At 37.3% G+C, this 24,254-nt stretch overlaps 1 protein-coding gene across 1 annotated transcript in view; it reads left to right on the top strand.

The window, feature by feature from the left end:
• The window catches only part of LOC135211026 (sodium- and chloride-dependent glycine transporter 1-like), a 58,344-nt gene that overhangs the window by 18,546 nt on the left and 15,544 nt on the right, over positions 1-24,254 (top strand). Inside the window, exons 2-6 of the mRNA XM_064244060.1 lie at positions 21,091-21,295; positions 21,849-22,134; positions 22,818-22,964; positions 23,342-23,480; positions 24,032-24,166. Of these exons, the coding sequence (XP_064100130.1) occupies positions 21,091-21,295; positions 21,849-22,134; positions 22,818-22,964; positions 23,342-23,480; positions 24,032-24,166 (912 nt within the window). The remainder of the gene's footprint in view (positions 1-21,090; positions 21,296-21,848; positions 22,135-22,817; positions 22,965-23,341; positions 23,481-24,031; positions 24,167-24,254) is intronic.

Here is a 24,254-nt window from a genome sequence, read left to right on the forward strand (position 1 = left end):
CGTTCTGTGGGGAGTATAGTTCAGAAGGAAGGAGTGCAGTCTTCTGGTCTGTAATTTTGGTCAGTTCTGGACTTCTTTGCAGGTCACTTGTGAATTTTGGTTTTAGCTCTGGACTTCTGTAGCACCACCTATCTGGACTTATTTCCAGGTCATTGGGAAGTGTAGCCCTATATCTGGACTTCTCTAGCACCATCTATCTTGACTTCTTTGCAGGTCACTTTGTAAGTGTAGTCCTAGATCTGGACATCTGTAGCATCAACTATCTGGACATGATTGGAGGTGCCTTAGGGTGCAGTCTTGGATTTTGACTTCCGTATTGTTGCCCAGTATGTGTGTTCCAGGAAAATGAAGTTGGAGGTACATGAGTAAACTCTGGCAAGCAACTGACAATCACATCTGTGGTTGATTCCTCTAGGCCTGTGCAAGCAGGTGCAAACTGAGTGCCCAAGGAGAACAAGGCAACCATTGGTAGGTGTTTGGAAGAAAAGTGGGTAAGCCTATGACAGAACTAGGCATTTGATATGTCAGACCATTTAGACATATCCCTGGCAGGTTGGACTTAACTTTCTAGTATCGTTACACCTCTGAAAAGTTTCACAAGATTATTACAGCCACCAGCAACATGGCGTTTGGAAAGAGTTTCTGTAGATGGTAACTGTTTTTGGTTAGTTGCTACTTCTAATTTAGTACAACAATTATATCATAGGGGGCAAATCTCCCCAACAGCTAGATGAAATACATTCAAACATTAGCAATGCTATTTCTCGAAGATTATCTAGGGACACAGAGATAAAACTTTCTGAGGAGAAGGTCAGTAAAGAAGAATGGTTTAAGATCCTGGAGGGATAAGACTCCTTAATGGTATCTGACTGGTCACCAAGGGTCTTGTCTCTCTGTGTTTCTCATGAACACTGGGCTCAAAGCTTCCACGATCGCAAAGACTATAATGATATATATATATATATATATATATATATATATATATATATATATATATATATATATATTATGGTCCATGTTAGTTTTCATCAGTTTCTCAGTTGTCATTTTATTTGATAAAAAAATCTTCAATTTTATGTCACTTTACATTAATAATTAGTTATTAAATTTTATAGTCATTTTACCACATATCTCACTGAGAATAATTGTCTTATTATTTATGTCTTTATCATTAATCTATCGCTCTTTCAGTTACTCATGTTCATTTTAAAGTTTTATTTGAAGTTTTGACGTTATTTTAAACGATTTTACTATTCGTCTTACCCCGTGACGATGGGCACATGCCCATGATTTCGTCCTTTCTCATGAATCATACCTCACTTGACATATCTTCAGCTCTATGACGTTTTGTCCAATATATGTTATTATCAGCATGGTAAAATGACAAAAATATATATATGAACATATGTTCATGAAACAGAGAGAGAGAGAGAGAGAGAGAGAGAGAGAGAGAGAGAAGAGAGAGAGAGAGAGAGAGAGAATCAGTTCCAGGCTCCTCTACGCATTACTAGAATATAGTTTTATCTTGATTTCGTAATGTATCGTCCATTGTGGTTTGGAAAGCATGGTTAACTTCCCAACCAATTTCCTTTATAACCTATACCTCAGTAACCTAGTCAGTAATGTTATAATAATGAGTGCATGATGTAGACTTACTTGTATGTTGTAAAAGGAACTTGTAATATATCTTGTCATTGTTAATTTTAAGTACTGGGGAATGGTCTGGATGCATTGTAATTCTTCATGCATGATGTAGACTTACTTGTATGTTGTAAAAGGTACTTTTAATATATATTGTCATTGGTAATTTTAAGTCCGTGGAAATGGTTTGTAATTCTGCATGGAATTGGTGTATTTAAAAGCCATACATAGAAGGTAACACTATATATATAACCTATATAAATATACATACATACATACCCAATGTAACACGAAGGAACATAGATACATACTTACATACATTCATACGTACATACATACTCCTCTAAGGGAACCGCACATAATGTCCTTTCTCGCACCTGAGTCAAATAATAAGCAATATGATAGAGCAGCTTTCTCTCGCTTTCTCCTCCCGAAGGAAGAACCAGTAGTACAGCCACCGCCCTCCAGCGTCCCGGAGGCCAAAGAAGAGAAGGTATGAAATCACCCGGAAAAAAAAAAATGGTATTCCAGGAGGACAAATTTGTTTGAATCATTTTCCTCTCCGGATTTTCCACCTTGGAGCCAAACCACCGAGGATTGTATTTGCGCACAATTTATTTATTTTCTTTATTCTTTTGTCTTTTTTATTTTTTGCGTTTTTCTATTGTTTTTTGGTCTTTTGTCGAGACCCGACCATCTTTTTGCACCTCACGTTTTTCTGTCTCTGTTGGTTCAGCACCGCTTTTTCTGTTCAATTTAGTCGTAGTGTGTTAGTAATTAGAATATATATATAGTATATGTATGTATACATATAAATATATATACATATGTAAACAAATTCTTCTGTTAAAACAGGATACGTCTCAAGTATAAAAGGATCATCAAAAACACTCTGGATCAAAACTAAGGACTATATTTCGGTGGGACTAACTTCCACCCTTATCAAGTAGTGAGTTTTAAACCAGAGGGTTTTAATGGGCTTTTATATATATATATATATATATATATATATATATATATATATATATATATATATAAAGTAGTATCCACCACTCACTTTTCACTAAAACACTTATGTAATCGTAGTAACCACAAACCCTTCTCGTGGCCAGGTCGGTAACGCGACCTCGTTCTGATACTCTGGATGCCGTATCGAGTCCTGCCAGGGTCGTCTGAATTACTTCACATTCTTGCACTTGGATCTAAGGCTTTGTAGGGACGAGCGTATCCAAAATGTATGAAGAAATTGAGAAGTTAATAGGCCTTTGTGGTTATTATAATTGCTTATATATAATATATATATATATATATATATATATATATTATATATATATATATATATATATATATATATATATATATATATATATATATATATATTGCTTATATAATATATATATATATATATATATATATATATATATATATATATATATATATATATATATATACATATATATATTTGCGTATGTATATATATATATATATATATATATATATATATATATATATATATATATGTATATATATATATATATATATATATATATATATATATATATATTATATACATACATATATATATATATATATATATATATATATATATATATATATATATATATATATATATATATATAAAAATTCTGCGTCAACAAACACTATGTCTCTAACCTTCATTGTATAGTAATCTTTCACCTGCACAGACGCAATTAAGACCTTTATCAGGTTTTTATTTTTTCAATGCATCACATAATGTTTTACTTTGCTTTTATTGTATTCATATAGAATTTATTCCTTAAAATAAGTTTTTTTTTCGGTACGCAAAGTATTTAATCACAAATGTAAATTAGTGAAGATAAAATAGATTTGGGGTCATATGAAATAATAATAATAATAATAATAATAATAATAATAATAATAATAATAATAATAATAATAATAATAATAATAATAAGGGGTCATACAATAGAGAATGAGGATTTATTATTATTATTATTATTATTATTATTATTATTATTATTTTTATTCAGAAGATAAACCTTATTCATCTGGAACAAGCCCACCAGAAGCATGATCATGGCTAAATTTAACCTTAAATAAAAAGAAAACTTTTGAGGCTAGAGGGCTGCAATTTGGTATGTTTGATGACTGGAGGGTGAATAATCAACGTACCAATTTGCAGCCCTCTAGCGTCAGTAGTTTTTAGGATGTGAGGGCTGACAGAAAAAAGTGTGGACAGAATGAAGTGGGGACGGACAGACATTTTCCTTTTACAGAATACTGAAACGAAACAGCAAATTCGAAAATAGATACAGAGACTTAACGATCAAATATGAATACTTCTGAATGCACTGCAGAGTGACCATCTCCCATCAACAATACTTTTACAGCTGACGTCATTCTGTGTCCCTGGGAATTGATTCCAATTGCTTTTTCAGTTAAGCGCTTTGATGTTTTCAACATTCCTTTATTGCACCATGTTTATAACACAGCATGTGGCTCTCGTTTCTAATAATACGTTTCCAGAAAAATCCTTGGGAAAGTGAACATCTGTTGATGTAAAATCCGGTATTGACAAAGAGTCAACTCTATTAATATTCATTTATCCTGACTATTCCCGAGAGACATTCATGGTACCATCCTGTTCTCTTGTGCTTACTGTGTGCATGTAAACACACAAACACACCTGCATAATGACAATTATATTTCCCGATGATTGCCTAACTAAAGATATATTTCCCAAGGACTGCATACCAAAAGATACGTTTCCCGAGACCTACATAACGAAAGATATATTACCCGAGGTCTGCATAGCAAAAGATATATTACCCGAGGTCTGCATAGCGAACGATGTGTTCCCCATGGCTCTCATAACAGCAGATGTGTTTCCCGAGGACTTCATGACGAAAGGTATATTTCCCGAGGCCTGCATGACGAGAGATATATTTCCCGAGACCTGCATGACGAGAGATATATTTCCCCAGGCCTACATAACGACAGAGATATTTCCAGAGACCTACATAACGATAGATATACTACTTACCGAGATCTACATAATGACAGATATACTTCCCGAGACATAAACGACAGATATATTTCCTTAATGAGACCTGCATAACGAATGATGTATATATATCCTTCCCGAGAGCTACATAACAAAAGGTATATTTCCCGAGACCTACATAACGAAAGATATATTTCCAGAGATCTACATAAGGAAAGATATATTTCTCGAGACCTGCATAACGAAAGTTATATTTCCAGAGAGCCACATAACGAAAGATATTTCCTGCCCGAGACCTACATACTGAAGTATACACTTCCTTAACCAGACCTACATGACGCATCCAGTATATATATATAGTATATATAATATATACTATATATATATAGATATCATATAGTATATATGTACTATATATATATATATATATATATATATATATATATATATAAGCATTTCCCGAGACCTTCATAGCGAATTATATATTTCCCCGAGACCCACATAACGAAAGATATTTTTCCCGGGACCTACATACTTAAATATGCTCTTCCTTAACGAGACGTACATGACGCCAGCTATATATATATATACATTTCCCGAAACCTACTTGCATAACGAAAAATATTCTTCTCGGGACCTACATACTGAAATACACTCTTCCTTAACGAGACGTACATGACGCCAGCTATATATATATATACATTTCCTGAAACCTACTTGCATAACGAAAAATATTCTTCTCGGGACCTACATACTGAAATACACATTTCCTTAACCAGACCTACATAACGGAAAATATTCTTGCAGAGACCTACATAGCGAAATATATACATTCGGCGAGTTTTCCTCACACACACACACACACACACACACGAGTAAAGTTCTTTGCCCTAGACGCTGGTAAGTGGAAGAGTCGGTTCCCGCTGAGCGATATAACCTTTTACCGCGGTATCGTTTAAGTTGGACACGTGCCACGGTTCCTTTTTTTTTTCTTTATTATTCCTTTTTGCGATATGTTAGCATCTTGCCAGCTGTCCGATATTCCTCCACGTTATTGGCAAATGTGAATTGGCTCCCTTGTCCGTTCCCGCGTCGCGTCACGCAAGCTTGAGAGAGAGGGAGAGAGCGTGTGCTTGCAAATGAATTAATATGGTTGAATTCTCGTAAAACGAAGGAGTTTAGTCTTTTTGCAACTTCCGTAGAGGGTCGTAGCGCTGTCAGTGCTTCTCATGTGGTGCACCGTAGGCGCCACTTAAGGATCTTTGCAGCGTCTCTTCGGCCCTTATATGCAACCTCTTTCATTCATTTTACTGTATCTCCGTTCGTATTCGCTTCTTACCAACTTACTTTCCACCATATGCTAACAATTGCAAGGTTTTCCTCCTGTTACGCCTTTCAAACCTTTTTACTCTCAATTTACACATCCAGGGCTGAATAACCTCATAGGTCCAAGTACTGGGGTTTTGGCCTAAATTTTATATTAAATCCATCCCAAAAAAATGTTATGTAGTGAAAAAGGAAGTGAGTTTGTGCGTCACTGAGACGATACAAAAGAGGAAACGTTTGTGGCTTCAGCTTATCCAGGAAATCTGAAATATTTCCTGCATTTTCTTTCAGAAAATCAAAGGCATTAATTCCCAATGGGACGTCGCCACACCAGCAACAAACAGTTATGTTGTTATGTTGCAAGACGCGTAAAAGGAGCATTCATTGAACCGTAGTAGACATGTTGGCAATTGCAATCTTGCAACGATGCTACGAAGCAATCTGAGCTTCTACACGAGCTGGTTTGATCTGGTTCCGATCTGGAATCGTCAAACAGAGACGAATGAGGTCTCCTCCTGGAAGTGAAGTAGGTCGCCACGCGTCTCTCTCTCTCTCTCTCTCTCTCTCTCTCTCTCTCTCTCTCTCTCTCTCTCTCTCTCTCTGAGAAAGAGTCAGCTATTCCGTCCTAACCCTTCTAGTATTCTTGCTTTATACGGCTTCTCTCTCTCTCTCTCTCTCTCTCTCTCTCTCTCTCTCTCTCTCTCTCTCTCTCTCCAAATCCTGGAATCGGGAATGATTTTGGCATCAGTTTCTGTCTGTCTCTCTCGCGCGGGCGCGCACACGAGCTCTGTCTAGGCTTTGGTCTCTCTCTCTCTCTCATTGACCTACATAAAGAGACACATACACGCATGCATTAATGAATGTATGAATAAAGCCGTGAGTAATGTAAAACAAACCTGTCTCTCTCTCTCTCTCTTCTCTCTCTCTCTCTCTCACTCTCTCTCTCTATGTATATATATATATATATATATATATATATATATATATATATATATATATATATATAAAACTCTCTACATCCACTTATACATAAACGTGAGTGTAGTCTTCCAATAAATTCCTCACCACAAGATATACCGATTCTTCGTCGCGGTTTTTAAAAAATCGAGTCTCGTCATACATCTGCCAACATCGAAGCTTGACTGGGGATTCTTACGTAATCAGAAAATTGCTGTACATTCCCGACGACAAGTGAAGATTATATATATACATTCTCTTCTCTTATCCGCTTTCGTAATCTGATTTTGGGAGTTATTCTCTAAATGTATAATCTTATGCACAGTTGTCTCATGTTCATGATCTGTTTCTATATAAATATATTTTTTTAATTTTTGAGGAAGGCTATTTTATACTGTTATGATGTTTGACTTCTCTCTCTCTCTCTCTCTCTCTCTCTCTCTCTCTCTCTCTCTCTCTCTCTCTCTCTCCTTCAGAACCAATTATTTTGTATCACATCCTAACCAATCTGATTCGTCGCCTTTATTATACGGCCTCTCTCTCTCTCTCTCTCTCTCTCTCTCTCTCTCTCTCTCTCTCTCTCTCTGAACCGGTTATCCCATCCCATCAAAACCATTCTAATGTCCCTCGTTCATACATATGGCCTCTCTCTCTCTCTCTCTCTCTCTCTCTCTCTCCAAACTAAACTGTCTTATCCCTTCCGCTAGTTTCGTAATATCACTCCCCACCCCCATCCCCCATCACCTTCCCTCATAACAAAATCCCGGAAACTCACTTTTAGAAAAACTAAGTGAAACGTGGGTATTAAATACCGTAGAGTTATAGGCTATCTCCTTCTTTTTCATTCACGGATAAGTAGTGGTCTTAACTTGGTATAGATCAAGAGTACTATAATCCACTTACCCGTCTGAACTTAAAAAGTTCAAGCGTAGATGCAGTGCATTACAACCCCTCATACTATTCTTCTTGCATTTTGATACATTTGTATTTATTCAATAATTGGATTTATATTTATTTTTCTTTTCTAATAAGTGAGAGATCTTTTTTTTTCTAATTCCCTTTGCTTCCTCTTACTTCTTCCTAATGGTCACCTTATTAATATTCTTTGGAAGCTTGAATTTCAAGTTAGTGGCCCCTTTGGTGGGTTTGTTCCGTATGAATTGGTTTCATTCTCTGAATAATAATAATAATAATAATAATAATCATAATAATAATAATAATAATAGACCAGAAAACTAGGAAACATATGACAATACACAAGGCACTACACCCAAGAGCAAATACGGACAGACTATACATAACACGAAAGGAAGGAGGGAGAGGACTACTAAGTATAGAGGGCTGCGTCAACATCGAGAACAGAGCACTGGGGCAATATCTGAAAACCAGTGAAGACGAGTGGCTCAAGAGTGCATGGGAAGAAGGACTGATAAAAGTAGACGAAGACCCAGAAATATAAAGAGACGGGAGAATGACAAACAGAACAGAGGAATGGCACAACAAACCAATACACGAACAATACATAAGACAGACTAAAGAACTAGCCAGCGATGACACATGGCAATGGCTACAGAGGGGAGAGCTAAAGAAGGAAACTGAAGGAATGATAACAGCGGCACAAGATCAGGCCCTAAGAACCAGATATGTTCAAAGAACGATAGACGGAAATAACATCTCTCCCATATGTAGGAAGTGCAATACGAGAAATGAAACCATAAACCACATACCAAGCGAATGTCCTGCACTTGCACAGAACCAGTACAAGAAGAGGCATGATTCAGTGGCAAAAGCCGTCCACTGGAGCCTGTGCAAGAAACACCAGCTACCTTGCAGTAATAAGTGGTACGAGCACCAACCTGAAGGAGTGATAAAAAACGACCAGGCAAAGATCCTCTGGGACTATGGTATCAGAACAGATAGGGTGATACGTGCAAATAGACCAGACGTGACGTTGATTGACAAAATCAAGAAGAAAGTCACTCATTGATGTCGCAATACCATAGGACACCAGAGTTGAAGAGAAAGAAAGGGAAAAAATTATAAGTATCAAGACCTGAAAATAGAAATAAGAAGGATATGGGATATGCCAGTGGAAATTGTACCGATAATCATAGGAACACTAGGCACGATCCCAAGATCCCTGAAAAGGAATCTGTAAAAACTAGAGGATGAAGTAGTTACAGGACTCATGCAGAAGAGTGTGATCCTAGAAACGGCGCACATAGTAAGAAAAGTGATGGACTACTAAGGAGGCAGGATGTGATAGACCAAAAAAAAAAAGAAAATAATAATAATAATAATAAAGTATCAAGACCCGAAATTAGAAAAAAGAAGGATATGGGATATGCCAGTGGAAATTGTACCCATCATCATAGGAACACTGGGCACGAATCCAGAGACCCCTGGAAAGGAACCTGGAAAAACCAGATGCCCGAAGTATAGCTCCAGGACTCACGCGGAAGAGTGTGCTCCTGGAAACAGCGCACATAGTGAGAAAAGTGATGGACTCCTAAGGAGGCAGGATGCATCCCGGAATCCCCCAACACCACCTAGTGGAATTGGATGATTGTAACAGAAATAAAATAATAATAATAATAATAATAATAATAATAATAATAATAACAATATGCTTTAAATGATACAATGCAAGTTGTACGCTCGTGTTAACCATTTTAATGCCGTCAAACACATTGCCAAGAAGGCTTCCTAGGTAAAAGTTGCTCCACGAATCCGGAGAAACAATACCTCATGGAACAATGGACACCGAGACCATTCTATAAATAGGACCGGAGGTACGGTAAAATGAGAAACATCACTTGGTTTGAAAGGGTGGGAAATGAGGCGTGAAATGAAAAGCATTGCTCTGGAAGAACTGCAGTGGAAGGATACAAATCAAGGAGAGAGAGAGAGAGAGAAATCCCAGTTGATTTAATGACATACTAAATCAGACGACATTTGTAAAATTAATTTGCGTGCGTGGCTGTGTTTCTATGAGAGAGAGAGAGAGAGAGAAATCACAATTGATTTTCTTTGACTTACGAGCATGTGTGTGTGTGTGACTGTGTGTGTGACAGAGAGAAAGAGAGAGAGAGAGAGAGAGAGGGTAGCTGGCTAGAGGAAGATCGATAGTTGGCACAGGTTAGGAAGGACCTTGAAACTTGCAATAGATCTCTCTCTCTCTCTCTCTCTCTCTCACCACCCTTCATCCTTCTTTACCCGTTCCTGTGTGTAGTTTAATTTCCTACATTTGAGCGTCGAAGTGTATGTGAGTACACATGTGTATGTGTGTTGGTGTTTATCTTCTGAATAATAATAATAATAATAATAATAATAATAATAATAACTTCCATGAGTGTCTGTTATACACACATACAATGTATGCATGTGCTTTTAAGGGCATTTCGTTTGTGAGTGTCTGTGTATTTCTCCTGTGTATGTGTGTGTGCTCGTGTATGTACAGGTGTGCTTGTGCATATCTCCATGTATGTGTGTTTGTGTTAGTGTACATTTAATACGTGTTTTCAGACGTATGTATCCATATCTCCCCACTTAACATATGAACGTTTACCTTCTGTGTGTGAGCATATCTCCATGCGTATGCGTGTGTGTATTAATGTACGTTTAATACGTGATGATATACAAGTGTATCTATACATCCCCCACGCAGTAATGTATCCTGGGAATGTATGAATGAATGCATGCGAGCGAATATTATCCTTACCTTCCTGCCTCCTAACAGGACGGCCGGGGAAGGCTATTGATCATGTCCCTGAGAGAATATGAGGGGGAGGGGAACAGCAGCAGGGGAGGGGAGAATCCGGCCCCACTCTTTTCCCCTCACCTCCAACAACCAGGGAACCTCTTACGAGAAGGGGGAGGTTCAGAGGTGGAGATAGAAGCTCAGGTGGATAAACGGGAAGTGAGGGTAAACACGTTGAGAGGACATGAGCAGAAGAAGAAGAAGAGGAGGAGGAGGAGGAGGAGAAGAGAGCGAGAGAGAGAGCGAGAGAGAGAGAGAGAGAGAGAGGCCCCAGACAGGGTAGTCGATCGAAAAGCGGAAATTAGACGTCGGAAGCCTTATAGTTGTTCTATTTTAGTAAATCAATATATATTTCGGTGGTCAATGCGCGTTTATTATTATTATTATTATTATTATTATTATTATTATTATTATTATTATTATTATTATTATTATTCAGAAGATGAACCCTATTCATCTGGAACAGGCCCACCACAGTGGCCCTTATTATTATTATTATTATTATTATTATTATTATTATTATTATTATTATTATTATTAACCAAACAAAAACTTCTTTTGGTTTACTTCTGAAATTGAAAGACACCCACAAAATTACTGTGTAAATACTTATAAGTAAACACGTTAACCACAGTAATTTTGTAGGCTTTCTTTTTAAATTATTATTATTATTATTATTATTTTATTATTATTATTATTATTATTATTATTATTATTATTATTATTCAGAAGATGAACGTTGCCAATAATAACAAACCCACAAAAGGGGCCATCGACTTGAAATATGCTTTCAAAGAATATTATGGTGTTCATTCGAAAGGAGTAACAAATGGCCATGGAAAATACAGAGAGAGATCAGCTATGTATACGTATACACACACGAAATCTCCATTACATATTGATTTAAAGAACTGTGCAGATCTGAGATGCCACATATTGCCACATAATTGAACTTCCAGAGAAAGGTCTCGATAGACATTTATAGTTCAAACGCGATCACTGGATGTCACGTTGCAGTCCAGATGCAATGCAGACCCGTTGTTCATTAGCAAGTCAGATTGCACAGAGAGAGAGAGAGAGAGAGAGAGAGAGAGAGGTTAGATTCGAGGCGGGAGAACAAGTCGCCAAGACCAGGAATGAAGATCAATATCTTCTTCGTCAAACGTGTAATATTCTCCTCTCTCTCTCTCTCTCTCTCTCTCTCTCTCTCTCTCTCTCTCTCTCTCTCTCATCATCTTCCGCGAACGAAAAGAGAGAGAGATGACTTGGAAATAAAACCAGACGATTGGACGAGCCGAAGAAGAGTAATGGAATTTCTTGGGGGAGATGAGAATGAGATGGAATTTCCGAGAGAGAGAGAGAGCGAGAGAGACAGAGACAGACAGATAACTGAGGAAAAGAGAGACAGAGAGACAGAGGGAAAGTTGCATTACCCTTTGATTCTTCTATATAAAAAACTGGCGTGACAGCAGGGAGGGTTAATGACGCCCTCATCAGCAGGTTAACGTTGACGATACCTTCCATTACAAAACCCAAAAGTCAAGATGAAGGTTCATCTCGGAACTGACCTTTTTTTCCAAAATGGCGTATTGGCACCCTGTAATGTTCCCCAAACAGCATCAAGAAAAAATAACGATTCCCAATAGATATTCCCGGGAATTCAGGAGGGAAATGTCAAAGGCAGGAAAGGGCTCGTTGGAATTTCTGGAACAGGGTAGTGGGGAGGGTGGTGGTGTTGGACTAGGGTACCCCAGAAAGGAGAGGTTTTATCATATCATAAGGGATAGCGTTCAATTCGAGAAGGGTTTGTAAACTTCTAAAGTAAAGCTTAAGATATTTGACATTTGAGAGGGTTCAACCTCCTTAGGTTTCAGGGCCTGGAGCATTTATGAAACGTGTTGCATATATACTTAAGATCCCACTACACTACAAGCACCAATGAGTCACATCGAGGCCTGATAACCAATCGATTCGGTGAAATATCAATTTTGAATGAGAGGCAAGGGTCTACAATAAGGCCTGCGAGACGCTTTGTTGAGTGAGCTAGCTTTGAAGGCATAGCTAAAGACTAATAACGTACTCTCTCTCTCTCTCTCTCTTCTATATATGTGTATATATATATATATATATATATATATGTATGTATGTAGGTATGTATGTATATGTATATATATATATATATATATATAGTATGTAGGTATGATGTATGTATTAGATATATATATATATTATATATATATATATATATAATATATATATATATATAATATATAAGGGTGTCCATAAAGTCCCAGTACCATTACAAGTATTTGTTGTTCAGAATGGTACTGGGACTTTATGGACACCTTGTGTGTGCATTTATATATATATACCATATCTATATATATATATATATATATATATATATATATATATATATATATATATACGTATATACATATATATTTGTAGGTGTGTATGAGAGAGAGAGACAGACATACAGACAGACAATAAGAGTCTATTAGAGAGAAAGAGAGAGAGAGAGAGAGAGAGAGAGACTAGGGGTCAAAGGAACAGAAAAAATAAATATCTACGAAAATGACACCATTGACAAACATGACGAACAAATCCATTGTATGGAAATATTCAACTTCTATCCTGCTATAGATTTCTCAGAGCTCAGGTCACCAAGCTTCCCAGAGAAGGACATTTCAGGTCATTCTTGACCATGTCCTGCCAGTTGTGTAGATTGTTTTGTTTGTTTGTTAGTATGGTGTTTTTACGTTGCAAGGAACCAGTGGTTATTCAGCAACGGGACCAACGGCTTTACGTGACTGACGAACCACGTCGAGAGTGAATTTCCATCATCAGAAATACACATCTCTCACTCCTCAATGGAATGGCCGAGAATCGAACCCGCGACCACCGAGGTAGGACGCCAGCACCATACCAACCACGCCACTTAGGCGCCAGTTGTGTAGAGATTATAGCCTAAAGGTATAATGTCAGAATTATCTTCGTGAAGTTCTCTGCTTCCTGGTTCAGCATTCCTGGTACAGAATTATGGACTTCGACAATCGGCTTACAGAGAGATGTCCATGGGACTTTTCAGCAAGTTTGACTGTCTTTTGTACCCCTCGCCTGCTTATTGGGGTAATTCAGAAACTAGAGCAACATACCATTTGGAAATATGTTCTCGTTAACATATTATGCAACATATCGTTTTGGAAAATAAGTTCCCACCAATATATTGTGCCCCATAACATCTGAAATATATTCATTGAAATATTATGTTACAAAGATTTTGAAAAATGTTCTCGTTAACATAATATGCACAATAGTGTTTGGAAAAATTTCTCATTAACATTATATGCGCAATAGTGTTTGAGAAATGTTATCACCAACATATTATGCATCATAGTGTTGGGAAAATATGTTCTCACCAACATATTCTGCACTATAGCTTTTGAAAAATGTCTCCACCAACATATTCTGCACCATAACATTGAAAAAATGTCCCCACCAACATATTCTGCACCATAGCATTTAAAAAAATGTTTCCACCAACATATTCTGCACCATAGCATTTAAAGGGTGTCCCCACCAATCTATTACTTTGTATTCGTGATTCAATATGGAACAAAACTTTCTGCAAATTGTCCCACAAGAAATCCTTTCTTGTGGGACTTTGAATTTAGAAGTCTATAGGTTGCATGGTAGAATCTATAATTTTGTTGTTTAGCCACCAGTCTCCCTGCCCCATCCATAAACAACTTCCCCCCCCCCCCCGCCCCCTTCGTAAATTCATTGCCCAATTCAATACCAGTCCGTTATAAATGCTTCCTTTACAAGCAACCTTTTTCGATAATGACCATTTGAAAGAGAGAGAGAGAGAGAGAGAGAGAGAGAGAGAGAGAGAGAGAGAGAGAGACTTGGCAGGACACTGCTTTGAAGATCTGAGCATAAGAGGTTTAAGGCTTCATTTGGAGAGAGAGAGAGAGAGAGAGAGAGAGAGAGAGAGAGAGAGAGAGAGAACTAAGAACATCAAAGCATAAGAAGCTTAAAGCTGCATTTGTGAGAGAGAGAGAGAGAGTTGACAGTTGACCTGTACACGACTTTGAAGACAAAAACACAGAGTTAAGACTGCATTGAGAGAGAGAGACAGAGACAGAGACAGACAGACAGACAGACAGAGAGCTTATTAACAAGTTTTAAAGATTACTGCGGGATCAAAAATCATTAAACTTTAATTGTCCAAAATTGTTCAGAATACAAAAGCACTCTGTGAAGAAATGGTACCAAATAGAAGACGTTTATCCAATACATAAAATATACCCAGATATACGGAATGTTCATAATGAACAAATGTTGCCTAAGGTACTGAATGAACAAAAATGTACCCAAAAGTGAAATTTTGTCCACTGAACAAAATATTCCTATTTGATAAAATAATACCAAATGAACAAATATGTGCTTGAACTAATGGTACCACAATGTGCAATGATGTAAATGTACCAAATTGATTCGTTGGACAAACTGCACCAGTGTACCATGAACAAATGTATACCCCCATGAACAGTAACCGCCCAGTTGATAAACTGTACCAAAAAAATGTACCACACTGAACAAAACATACCAAATGTACCCAAGGTACTAAACGTGTACAATTTGTACCATATGGTACAAGTTTTTCATTAGGCATGCTAAATATGCCTTATCCATTAAATTCGCTGGTTAGGTTATTATCACTGGGTACAAATTGGCTAGTGGGTATATGTTCATGATTGTTCCACTGGGTACAATCTGTCCAGATGGTACAATAATTTGTTCATGTAGAAAACTTTTAGGAATTATTGATTTTTTCAACTTCATTCCAGTAGGATTTGTGTAAATATATATATATATATATATATATATATATATATATATATACATACATATATATATATATATATATATATATATATGTATACATATATATACATATATATATATATATATATATATATATATATATATTATACACTGTATAACTGTGTGCAACAGTATATACATTAAATATTATAGAATTAATTGATATATAAACATTTTTATAAGTACAACCATACTGAATTTTTTAAATAAGACATCGCCTTTATTCTCTGGGTCACCATTATTGCACCATTAGCAAGTATAAATCGATATAATCATGGGTGCCCTATAAATAGCTGCAGTTTGAAAATAAAGAGCCAGGAATAGAGACGGGAATAGCAGATAACTTTTTCCTTCCCTGTCGCAGAGAGAGAGAGAGAGAGAGAGAAAGCTCAGAGCCGGCAAGCAGCTGACGCTAGCCTAGACCTTCCCTCCCCTCCCCCGTTCTCTCTCTCTCTCTCTCTCTCTCTCTCTCTCTCCCTCTCTCTCTCTCTCTCCTCTCTCTCATGATGACACAACAGCAAGGGGGTAATTCGCATCGCAAAACATGGGCGACTCGACCCTACGGGATGCCCACGAGTTCTAAAACTTAAGGCCGTAATGGCGAGCAAGCTGCTATCCCACGGTAAGCAAGACTAGCGGCATCTCCATTACTGAATACGGGCATCACGACCTTTAAAGGGTTTCGTTGCATTTGCTGCTAACACGGGCGAGACTGTGTGTGTGAGAGAGAGAGAGACAGAGAGAGAGAGAGAGACAGAGAGAGAGTGTGTAGCGAATGCTGTTGTCATGGTAACCGAATGTGCCGGGGGAGACAGACCGAACGGAAAGTCGATATGGTAGAACTGGCCTTGAAGTTTTATGCAGGTTACATCAGCGTACGTCAGGTGTTTGAACATTCATATGAATGTCTTTGTAGATTATGTCACACTGAGGACAATCGAAGTGTAAAAAGTATGAAGTAGATTCTTAAAACTATGTAGGACGCAGACGGACAATCTTAAATAGGTCTTGTTCAGTATGTCTTCAGGCTGCAAACACGCCAACGGATGTACCGATAGGCCTAGAGCAATCAAATAAGTCATTTTGAGATGATTCGAAGTAAATATACGATATACTAGAATTATAAAGTTACGTAATACACTGACGGACTCCCTCTAATAGGTCTAGATCGGGGAAGCTTCTCTCTATGGCTTCAGGCTGTAGTAGACAAACCAAAGGACGTGTTTATAGGCCTGGAGCCATCGAATACGTCATTTTAATAATAATAGAGATCTAGGAACTCTCTCTCTCTCTATCTGAAATTTTTGCAAACCTTCAGCAAATAGAGACTTATAATTACAAAGTCCTTGATTCCAGGACAGGAATAAATCTCTCCTTCGTAACTGCTTTCACTTACAGTCGACGTTCGTTCGTATTACCTACTAAACGTCGCAACGCCGGCTTTAGTAATTGCAAAATCAGTTAATCAAATCAAACGCTCGTTCGTACTAAAGACTGATCGGCTTTGTAAGATAGTATTATGATATCATGATATCTGCTGGGTATAATTCCATGCGTTTCATGTAACTGAAAGACGAGACTAAATTATTCTTCAGGGGAATCGAACGCAGCGAAGTGGCTTTTAAATATGAATGGCTATGTGATGTTATCGAGATACACACGGCTCTCAGAATCGAGCTGAAGAACTCATCTTTATTTCGAATTATTTCTGTTGTTATTGCAATACAAACTGTAAGACAGCTACGCGGAGAAAGTATGGAAAGCCAACTTTTATAGAATTTAATGCTCACGTGTGATAAAGGGAATATAACAGAAATAATTGGTAAATAACTAGGAAGCGAAAGCTCAGATTACAAGCTGCTTGCTCATGCGACGAACATCAGGAAGTTTTTTCCGTTTTCTTTGAGTAGAGTCAATGGACGAACCTGTAGGTATACGAAAGAAAATGTATATAGTTTAACGGACTGAAAAGCTGAATGGAAAACGTAACTGCCATTTTGAAGTAACAAGAATCATTAAGTAAAGTAAAAAACGAATATATATACATTTATATATATATATATATATATATATATATATATATATATATATATATATATATATACATATTTACATAAAATGCAGCGGTAATACTTATTAACCTGCATAGGCGTAGATTCTGTACCGTAAGTGTCCTCTGAAGTAACAACAATAATTAGCACAGGAAAAGACGAATATATGCCTAGGTAAAAAGCCATAGAGATTATATGAAAGTGCAGAACAAATATATATATCGACCTGCACAGACCTAGATTCAAGAAATATCTCCCATAAAAACAAGAGGTTTTACTGTAAAGAGAAATCGGCCTGCACAGAGGGAGAGAAGTTATAGGAAAATGTGATCAATAAATAGATACGACGGAATATCATATAAAAACCGATACACCTTAAATTCAGGAGACGTCAGAAGATTCCACAACTGCCCTAGACTAACTCTGGCTCATTTCAATTGTGGCAAAGATAAAACCCACGGGGAAGTGAGTCTAGTTTTAAACCTGATGCTTGATTGTAGAGTTACAAGCAAAATCTCGATAAGGTATAGAAGAAGAGTTTAAAACAACAAGCATAATGAACCACTGTACTAATATATGCCACAAGTCATTCATGATCTATACCTCTATAACGAGGAACACGAGGAAGTAGAGCTAGAGAGAGAGCGAGGTCGGTAGGCGGGTTACAGTGTCACCTAGAACTGCAAATTGCTTGCGTGATGAATATTGATCGTGCAATAATGGAAGGCATACATACGTACGTACATACCGGATTCAGGAAGTTTAGTAAAGCCATTTTGTTAACAGGTTGCTGCCAGCAGCTGTTCTTGAGAAATGGCCAGTCAGTCAGTACAGAAGTAGACTGACTTTTAAAGAGCATTTTCACTCAAAATCCACAAAAGCTGTTGGCTGGAGTGTACGATTTCGTACGTACAGGTATTCCTTGAGTCTCAGAAGACATTAAGGGTGAAAGAACTGGCTATCTTTCCTGGTTTTCAGGTTTCTCTGAGTGTGAAAACAGCCAGTTTTTCCCTCAGTTAACCCAAGTGAAAAAAAAAAAACCTAGTTTTCCTTACGTCCAAAGATCTGTGTTTGAATTTCAGTTGGTTAGACAGAATAAGCAACAGATTTTTAATGAAAGAAACAGTTAGCTCACCATCCATTATTATTATTATTATATTATTATTATTATTATTATTATTATTATTATTATTATTATTTTATTATTACTATATTCAGAAGATGAACCCTATTTGTATGGAACAAGCACACCAAAAGGGCCACTGACGTGAAATTCAAACTTCCAAAGAATATTATGTTATTCCTTAGGAAATAAGAGGTCAGTGGAAATACAGAAAGAGGAAATCTCACTTATTAAAAAGAGGAAAAATAAATGAACGAATTAATAAATAGATAAAAAGCGCATTAAAATGCAAGGAATTTTTATTAGAGAACTAATGCAGAAATTCCAGAGAAAATCTTAAAAAGGGATATTTGTAGACTGACATACAAACTAGAGCAGAGAAAATAGCACGAAAATTAACACTCGTTCCTACAAGAAAGATAACTTCGCCCTTTCAGTCATTAATATATACATAACGTGATTAAATAACTGAGGCCAAAAAAAAAATAAAAAAATAAAAAATCAAAATCAGCTGACTAAGGAAACACTAATAATCCTATTCACTCCGTTTTGTAAGTGTAAAAGTTCTCCATTGCGTGAGCCCCAATCTAAATGGGGCGCGGTGAGGGCCTGGATCTATAGATTTTCTGTAGCTAATGGAAAGAACTCTCACTCTCGTGTATGTTTTCAGAGAAGCACAGACGCAAGCTAACACACACATACACACGCATATATATATATATATATATATATATATATATATATATATATATATATATATATATATATATATATATATATATATATATACAGTGTGTCCATAAAGTCCCAGTACCATTCTGGTCAATAAATACATGTAATGGTACTGGGACATTATGGACACGCTGTATATATGTGTTTGTGTGTGTGTGTAATGAGTTAAGTATAACATATATAAGATATATATATCCTTATTAATTATATATATAATATATATATTTGTGTGTGTGTGTGTGTGTGTGTGTGTGTGTGTATACATGCATCCCATAACTTCCGGAAATGTATAAAATATAAATAAATACGTGAAAATATTCTTTTAGAAGTACATTTACATCCAGGGTACCTCTGTAAAATATCTGTAAACCCGTAAAAGTATAGAGATTTGAATTCACTTATACATGCGTACAGTACCTGTAACTACGAGCCGACCTAATGGGTAAATGAGAGAGGGAGAGAGAGAGAGAGAGTTACAAGGATTAGGATGTCTCAAAGACTTATTAGTCCATCCTAAGAGGAGACATCGTGTGCTCACTTATCTCTTGGAGCAGGTTTTAATGTTCATTCTCAGAGAAAGAGAGAGAGAGAGAGAATACAGTATGTACTTAAATAAACATATAATGAGAGAGAGAGAGAATACTTTGTTTAAAGAAAGAAACATGAAGAGAGAGAGATAGGCGATACGATGTAAAAATAAACAAACTTATAAAGAGAGAGAGAGAGAGAGAGAGAGAGAGAGAGAGAGAGAGAGAGAGAGAATGTAAGATATGCATAAATTTATAAAAAGAGGAAGAGAGAATACTATGTTCAAAGAAAGAGACTTATAAAGAGAGAGAGAGAGAGAGAGAGAGAATACTATATTTAAAGAAAGAAACATATAAAGACAGACAGAGAGAGAGAACAACTTATTGATTAGGAGAGGGGTCGTTGGGTGACTCGTTCCCAAGTTACAGATTATTTGGGTCACGGTCCAGAATCTGCCTCGATTTAGGTCAGGAACCGAGAAAAGTAAATTATTATTATTATTATTATTATTATTATTATTATTATTATTATTATTATTATTATTATTATTATTATTATTATTATTATTAGTTTTCTCTCTCTATATATTTTTGTGATTCATTTCATCAGTTTTCTGTGGCCAGATTCGGTCTAGAATATATTGGCACAGTCTGCTTACTATAGAGAGAGAGAGAGAGAGAGAGAGAGAGAGAGAGAGAGAGAGAGAGAGAGAGAGAGAGAGAGAGAGAGAGGATTATAGAGAAGATGATATAGCGGAAGGAACTGGACATTACCTATAAAAAGTCCAAAATGGTCAAAATATTATCCATGTCTCCATCTTGCCCTAGATTTCATCTCTTATGTTTAAAATGCCCTAGTACTAGAAAGGTAGTATTCCATGTCCATGTTTAAAAGTACAAGAGGCTCTACTAGATATCATGAACTTGACTTCTCTCCTCGATCACAGAAGGGACAAAATATTATCCATTTCTCCATCTTGCCCTATTACCAGAAGGTAGCATTCCATGTCCATGTTTTAAGTACAAAAATGTCTACTTGATCTCATGAACTTCACTTCTCTCCTCGATCGCAGAAGGGAGGCCTTGAGACGGACGTGGCCGAGATCCGAATAACCGTCAACAGAGCAGACGATGACAGGAGCATCTCCATCACCGGTGGGGAAGACGAGAGGGGCGTCTGGGGCAGCAAGATCGAGTTCATCTTGTCCTGCCTCTCCTTCGCCGTGGGCCTGGGCAACATCTGGAGGTTCCCTTACCTCTGCTATCGTAATGGAGGAGGTGAGGTGGTACACTTCTGGTCATTTAAATTTAGTAGTCTCAGCTACCTATTTGGCTGTTGAATTCATCATTAGTGTATCAGCTAACTGTTGATCTCGTTCTCATCACAAGTGTCTTAGATAGCTATTAGGACTTTAAGTGGCTATCATATCAATTAGAAATATCTCAGATCACTGACTGAATAGCTGTTTGGCTGTTGGTTTCATTAGAAACGTCTCAGAACACTAACCGAATAGCTGTTTAGCCAGAGATTTCATCAAAAACATCTCAGATCACTGACTGAATGGCTATTGATTCCATCAGAAATGCCTCAGATCACTGACTGAATAGCTATTGGCCAGACTAGAGATTTCATCAGAAACTGACTGAATGGCTGTTTGGCTGTTGCTTTCATCAGAAATGTCTCAGAACACTGACTGAATAGCTATTTGGCTGTTGATTTCATTAGAAACGCCTCAGATCACTGACTGAATGGCTATTGGCCAGACTAGAGATCTCATCAGGAAAGTCTCACACCATGGACGCGACAATAACTAATCCTTACCTCCCGCAGGCGCCTTCCTGATCCCCTACGTCGTGATGCTGTTCATCACCGGAGTCCCCCTGTTCTTCTTCGAGCTGAGTTTAGGCCAGTACGGCCAGGAAGGACCCATCACCATCTGGAAAGTGGTGCCTCTGTTCCAAGGGGTAGGGATCGGCATGTTCATCATCGCCTTCTTCATCTGCCTCTACTACAACGTCATCATCGCCTGGGCCTTCTTCTACCTCTTCTCCTCGTTCACCGCCGACGTGCCGTGGAAATCCTGCGACCACTGGTACAACACTGCTGCATGTCGAAGGTCAGTCCTCCTCTGATTTGCTTTGTTGAGGTCCACGCCTGTCAGTAGACCTATAATCAGCCTATTTCAGGTTTCAGTATCAGTTTAACTAAGAGCTCAACGTTTCTATCATCAGAGTTTTGACTAGCGTGGGCATATGAATTCAAACTTTTATGACGTACCTATGTAGCATAGCTGAATGTTTATGTAGCTTTTCTAAATATCTATTTAATTGACACAAAAACAGACCGATATAATGACTACATGAATATGTTCCTGAACCTCCTGACTTACATCCACAATCACACGTATCAGATTTCGGCTACGTATTCATCTGCCATGTAGATATACCTCAGTGCAGGTGGTAAAAAAAGTCACTTTTGACATCCTTTGTAGTCCTTCTTATTGTCGTATTCGATTGGCACACAAACCTAGACTAATATATGACTCAATGATTGCGTTTGTGAACTTCCTGACCTAAATACAAAGTAAAGTACAGCCACATATCTCTGAACACGGAGTAAAAAATGTGACTTTTGAACCTGCAAACTTACACACGAATTGAAATACAACCACTTTCCTCAGAATAGGGAGTAAAAAATTGACTTTTGAACCTCCCAACTTACACACAAAGTGAAATACAACCACATACCTCTGTGTAGGGAGTAAGAATTGAATTTTGAAGTTGTTATTTACTCTTTCAGGTTCGACACCAAGAACTGCACGGCCCACGAAGGGCTGATGGCTCCCAATGGGACGTGTTACCTGCAGACAGAGGTGACTCCTGAGGAGTGGCAGAACTTGAATGTGACAGCCAAGAGCATGAAGATGCCAGCTGACGAGTTTTTCCAGTAGGTCCTCCACTATTATCATTATCATATTCAGAAGATGTCAGTCATTGTTGTTATAATAGTGCATTACAAGGTTTTTAACCACATCTTTTTCATTTGGCCAATTTTTCCAGTTGTCGATTAAAATTGACAATAATATCCTTTCCCCTCTTTCCAGTAACTACAGCTTTCGGTTCCCATGACTTTTATACTTCCTGTTTACCTTCCTTTTCCAGGAATGCCAGGTTTCCATTCCAGTAACTTTAGACTTCCTGTTTACCTCCCTTTTCCAGGAATTTTAGCTTTCCATTCCAGCAACTATATTCTTCTTGTTTATTCATCCCTTTCCAGGAATTTCAACATTACATTCGATTAACCGTGTGATATCTCTTTTCCAGCAACTTCATGCTGGACATTTCAGAAGGCTTCCATGACGAAGAAGGTCACAGCCTGCAGTGGCACCTGTGTCTCTGTCTCATCTTATCTTGGGTCATTGTCTTCCTCGGCCTCTTCAAGGGCGTCTCCAGTATGGGCAAGGTAGGTGGGCCTATTCACTCTGTCGTACAATTTAGGTGCATTAGATAATGTGTATAAGTTATTGTGCAAGTTATTGTGTAAGTTACTCCCAAGATTGTGAATTTGATGTGAAATTATGATATTTTTGTCTTAAAGTTTGAGAATTGGATATTAAGAAGTCATTCTTGTATAAGTAACACGATTCATATATCTATAGGCCTATACAAGAATGTATATACATACAACTTTTGAAGATGCAACGTGCAATTAGCTCAGGCTTATGAAGGTTAGCTTCAGCTGTCATATGTTTAATCATCTCTTATAAAAAAATCTTCTGTATAATAGTTGAAAGGATAAATATATAGCAAAAAAGATTTCAATTACCAACAAGTTTCAGAAATGCCTGGTGTATCTTACAAGGCAGAAGGAGAAGTTAGCTTAGATTAGGTTAGGTTTAGGGAACCAGTATAAATCAAAGTTGAAGTGAGGGCGAATTATCATTGATTATCATTATTACTGCCTTTCTTTCATTGCTTCTTCTTCTTCTTATTCTTCATATTCTTCTTCCACAGGCTGTGTACTTCACCGCGCTATTTCCCTACATGGTGCTAATCATACTCTTCGTCAGGGCGATCACTCTTCCGGGCTGCCTCAACGGAATCTCCTTTTACATCATGCCAGTTTGGAGCAAGTTGCTCAGTGCCAGGGTAAGCCAAGAGTACATTAATCATTGTTACTGATGCTCCGTAGAGGTATAGCGCTCTTAGGACACCTGAAGTGGTGAACTGGATTGTT

The sequence above is a fragment of the Macrobrachium nipponense genome, chromosome 4, assembly GCF_015104395.2.
Source record: "Macrobrachium nipponense isolate FS-2020 chromosome 4, ASM1510439v2, whole genome shotgun sequence".
NCBI classification, from domain to species: domain Eukaryota; kingdom Metazoa; phylum Arthropoda; class Malacostraca; order Decapoda; family Palaemonidae; genus Macrobrachium; species Macrobrachium nipponense.